This window comes from Drosophila kikkawai, chromosome 3R, assembly GCF_030179895.1.
Source record: "Drosophila kikkawai strain 14028-0561.14 chromosome 3R, DkikHiC1v2, whole genome shotgun sequence".
Classification (NCBI taxonomy): Eukaryota; Metazoa; Arthropoda; class Insecta; order Diptera; family Drosophilidae; genus Drosophila; species Drosophila kikkawai.
The window spans coordinates 26,664,988-26,669,038 of record NC_091731.1 but is presented as its reverse complement, the minus strand read 5'-3'; the positions used below and the strand labels follow the sequence as shown (position 1 = coordinate 26,669,038).

The window sequence follows — 4,051 nt, the reverse complement described above, 5'->3', positions numbered from 1 at the left end:
TTATTCGCAGTAAAAATATGTAAACGATCCCACCTCGTCCAGATGTATTGTTTACGTGAGGCGTCTTTTAATGGCGAGTTTTATCTGAATCCTGCCCACTTCTGGTCCGCTCCCCATCCCCCACACATGGCGCTGAGAAATGTAAGCATATTCCAGTGATTAATGCAGATGCCCACCACATCGGTCCCGGTCCCCGAGGGGTCCGCTCCTCGACTGGCGGCGGATAAGGACCTGGTGGGTGCGCCGAGCTCCGCCGTCCTTCTCCCGCAACGTTTGAGTAATTAAACTTGATTAATTGTCTAGTCAGCATGAAGGTAAAAATCGGCGTAGCCAAGATAACAAAACGGAAATGGAAATTAATTAATATGAGGCTGAATAAAACAAAAAGAGAAAAATAATGAACAAGTTTACTTTGGCCTCCTCCGGGGGCTATTCGATTGGGGATCACCCCAAAAGTATAATCAATAGGTACGGGTCCAGGACAGCGACCAATTTAATTTGCACCTGCCCAATTTACACATTCCCCAATGCAGTTATCCCACCTTCAGCGCTGGAATTCCATAATCAGCAAACAAATAAATAAACAGCTGGAAAACTTTTCAGTTACTTTTGCACCTTGGGCACGTAAAGGGTTTCATTTTGTCTTGGCACGCCAACTTTTAAGCCAAATCAGCGATGGCAGCCAAAGAAATTTATTTAATTTACGTCGCAAAATGGGAAACTGGCCAAGTTCCTATTATATTAAATACCTTAATACCTTCGAATATATATTAAGAGTATTTTTAGTGTAAAATCGGTTAGTTTTGTCAGTCTATAGGTTCACCAAAATCCGGAAAGGAAAAATATGATAGCCGCTAAACACTAACAAAAGTGTTGGATAGGGCTAGAAGAAAACTCGTATGACGCGATATTTCGTTCAAGTTTGCAATGCATATATCGATTAACTTCGACTACTAACTTTGCTGTTCCAACCTGTACGTCGCATGGTGCACTATTTAATTCCTTCTCATATTTTATTTTATTAATTTCGTTGCTTATTTATTCTATTAAAGCGAGATCGTGCACCATCAACATGGATAATTCGAAAACCTGCATCAACAAATCTGGGCTGGTTTCAAAAGCTGATTCCTTGAAAAAGAACGATGGCGACCACGACGACGCTGGCCAGACTAACCTCATTATTAATTACTTACCGACCGACATGACGGAGAACGAGCTGCTCGATATTTTTTCCAAGATTGGGGAAGTCGTAGAGCACAAGATAATCCGGCATAGGCATTCGGGATTAAGTCTCGGATACGGGTTCGTAATGTTTAAAACGACAAATGCCGCAAGGATTGCGCAGGTTATGTGCAATGGACACGAGGTCCGTGGCAAGTCTCTTAAGGTGGCCTTTGCCAGGCCCCGGAGCCAGGACACTGTAAACTCCAACTTGTATGTGGCGTACCTGCCACCCGACATCGATGAGAGCAAGCTCGCCGAGCTGTTCGGACGCTACGGAACCATCATTGAGGTGAAGATCTTGCGCTACCCGTTCACTGGGAAGTCGCGGGGTGTAGGATTCGTGCGCTTCGATCAGCGCATGGCCGCTGAGGTGGCCATAAAGGCCCTGAACAATTACGTCCTTAAAGATGATTTGCGGCCTATCACGGTCCAGATTGCCAAAGGCCCTAAATGGCCAGAGTATGAGCGGGTATGTTTCAGTCCCAACGACGATACAACTAACAGTGGGCTAACCCACCACCAGATAGACCCTGAGACTCAGCCGGCTGCCAAGCGCAGTCAGGAGCCAATTCCTCCTCCGCGGCATATGAAGCCAAAAATCCAACAAGCTGCGATAATACCTTGGAATATATATAAAGAGCATTTTGAAAAGTGCTTTAGAGGTAAATCGTTAAATTTAGGTCTCCCATTGTCCAAAAGACTAGAGTTAGTAAAATTAAGTTATAGTATTTTTTTAACAACGGGAAAAGTATAATTTTCTAAAGTTTTAATTGCGTGCGGCGCACCTGACCCTAATTATTTTATTTGGAAATGTATTTTTATGTCAAAATACCCTCAAAATAGGAAAAGATAAATATAACCTCTAAACACTAACAAAAGTGTTGGGTAGGACTAGAAGAGAACTCGTATGACGCGATATTTCGTTCATGTTTGCAATGCAGATATCGATTAACCCCGGAGTCACTACTCTACACGTGTCTTTCCAAAAAGCTTTGGGAACGTACATTTGATTTCCTTTTTCTTTTGCTGTTCCAACCTGTACGTCGCCTGGTGCTCTTTTTAATTTCTTCTTAATTTTAAATTTATTTCATTGCTTGTTTTATTTTTATTTTAAAGCGAAATCGTGCACCATCAACATGGAATATCCGAAAACCTTCGACAACAAATCCGGGCTGGTTTCAAAAGCTGATACCTCGAAAAAGAACGATGGCGAGCTTGTGTCCGTGTCTGAAGCTAACCAGACTAACCTCATTATTAATTACTTGCCGACCGACATGACGGAGAACGAGCTTCTCAATATTTTCTCCAAGTTTGGGGAAGTCGTAGATCACAAGATAATCCGACATAGGCATTCGGGATTAAGTCTCGGATACGGGTTTGTAGTGTTTAAAAACACAAACGCCGCCAGAATTGCGCAGATTATGTGCAATGGACACGAGGTCCGTGGAAAGTCTCTTAAGGTGGCCTTTGCCAGGCCCCGGAGCCAGGACATTGTTAACGCCAACTTGCATGTGACGTACCTGCCACCCGACATCGATGAGAGCAAGCTGACAGAGCTGTTCGGACGCTACGGAACCATCATTGAGGTGAGGGTCTTGCGCTGGCCGACTGGGAAGCCGCGGGGATCAGGATTCGTGCGCTTCGATCAGCGCATGGCCGCTGAGGTGGCCCTAAACGCCCTGAACAATTACGTCCTTAAAGAAGCTACGCGGCCCATCACGGTCCAGTTTGCCAAAGACCATAAATCGCCTAAGGATGCTACTAACAGTGGACCAACCAACAAGATAGACCTAGGGACCCAGCCGGCTGGCAAGCGCTGTCAGGAGCCAAATTCTCCTCCGCGGCCCATCAAACGCCAGATCAGTGAAGAGCCATATCCTTTTCCACCGCCCGTTGAGCGACACATCAAGCAGTTCCAGGTGGACCCAAGAATCCACAAACTCCAAATGGACCCAGATACTCAGCCGTTTGGCAAGCGCAGCCAAGGGCCAAATCTCGCCGAGATTGAGCACACCGCCAAGCGTGCTGGCGGATATGTTGTTCCTTATAAACACACTTAAATTATTATATTTGGTCTACCATCTAATTATACCGTATTCCATTTTGTTTTATTTAAAGATCTGACGCGTTAAAACCGAAAGGTCCCGGGTTCCTGTAGGAAGTCCATACCAATTAGTTTCTGCCTTTACACATTCATTCAGTTGTGCAGTTCGCTGTCCTCTGGGCTTACATAAATAATTCATTACTTGGCCGCAGGAGCTTGGCTTGTCGTCTGCAAACAAGACCCTCCTACGGACACATGGGATCCCTCCTCTGTTCCTAAAAACATTAACAGCTTTATCAATCTGCAGGCACCCTCAACTGACCCAGGGGCTGCCTTCGATTCGGTTTCAGTTTCTGATTTCGCCTTGGATGCCGGAATGCAAGCAAAGCTTTGCGAGTCAAATAAATAATGAAACAAAGGGTCCATAAACATTTGGAGATCGCGGCCCGTACGGCCAACGAAAGTAGGTGGGAAACAAGTGAATTGAAAATTATTTCCAATTCGTTTGCTTTTCTCATTATAATTGAGGCTCACAGTTGCCACTACTGCATCTCTCGGTTGCGGTATCTTTTTTGGTTTCTTGGTCGGTTTCCCCTTTGGCTGCTCCTGCTGCTCTCGTTTCTGTGTGTCGCCCCATTCAGATTTAACTCCCAGATTTCGTTGACTTCCCTTTGCCTTACAAGGACTCTGCCGGGCCAAGGGCAGTATGCAGTTTTTTTTAAGCCCAAGTATAAATGGGTCTTGCATAATCTTCAGTTGGCATAAAATGCCCAGCGCTGACAG

The 4,051-nt window shown here is 45.1% G+C and overlaps 1 protein-coding gene across 1 annotated transcript; it reads left to right on the top strand.

Annotated features, from left to right (window-relative positions):
• Positions 1–959: 959 nt before the first annotated feature.
• On the top strand, positions 960–3,351 carry maca. Its single transcript, XM_070287358.1, has 3 exons — positions 960–974; positions 1,053–1,886; positions 2,341–3,351. The coding sequence occupies exons 2-3, from the start codon at positions 1,073–1,075 to the stop codon at positions 3,282–3,284; spliced, it is 1,758 nt and encodes a 585-aa protein (XP_070143459.1). The 5' UTR covers positions 960–974; positions 1,053–1,072; the 3' UTR covers positions 3,285–3,351.
• Positions 3,352–4,051: the final 700 nt, after the last annotated feature.

What these genes read in the sequence shown, in the direction of transcription:
- maca (XM_070287358.1), top strand. Translation starts at nt 1,073, where the DNA reads ATGGATAATTCGAAAACCTGCATCAACAAATCTGGGCTGGTTTCAAAA. An exon ending in TTTTGAAAAGTGCTTTAGAG is followed by an intron (nt 1,887 to 2,340) that starts GTAAATCGTTAA and finishes TTTATTTTAAAG; the next exon opens with CGAAATCGTGCACCATCAAC.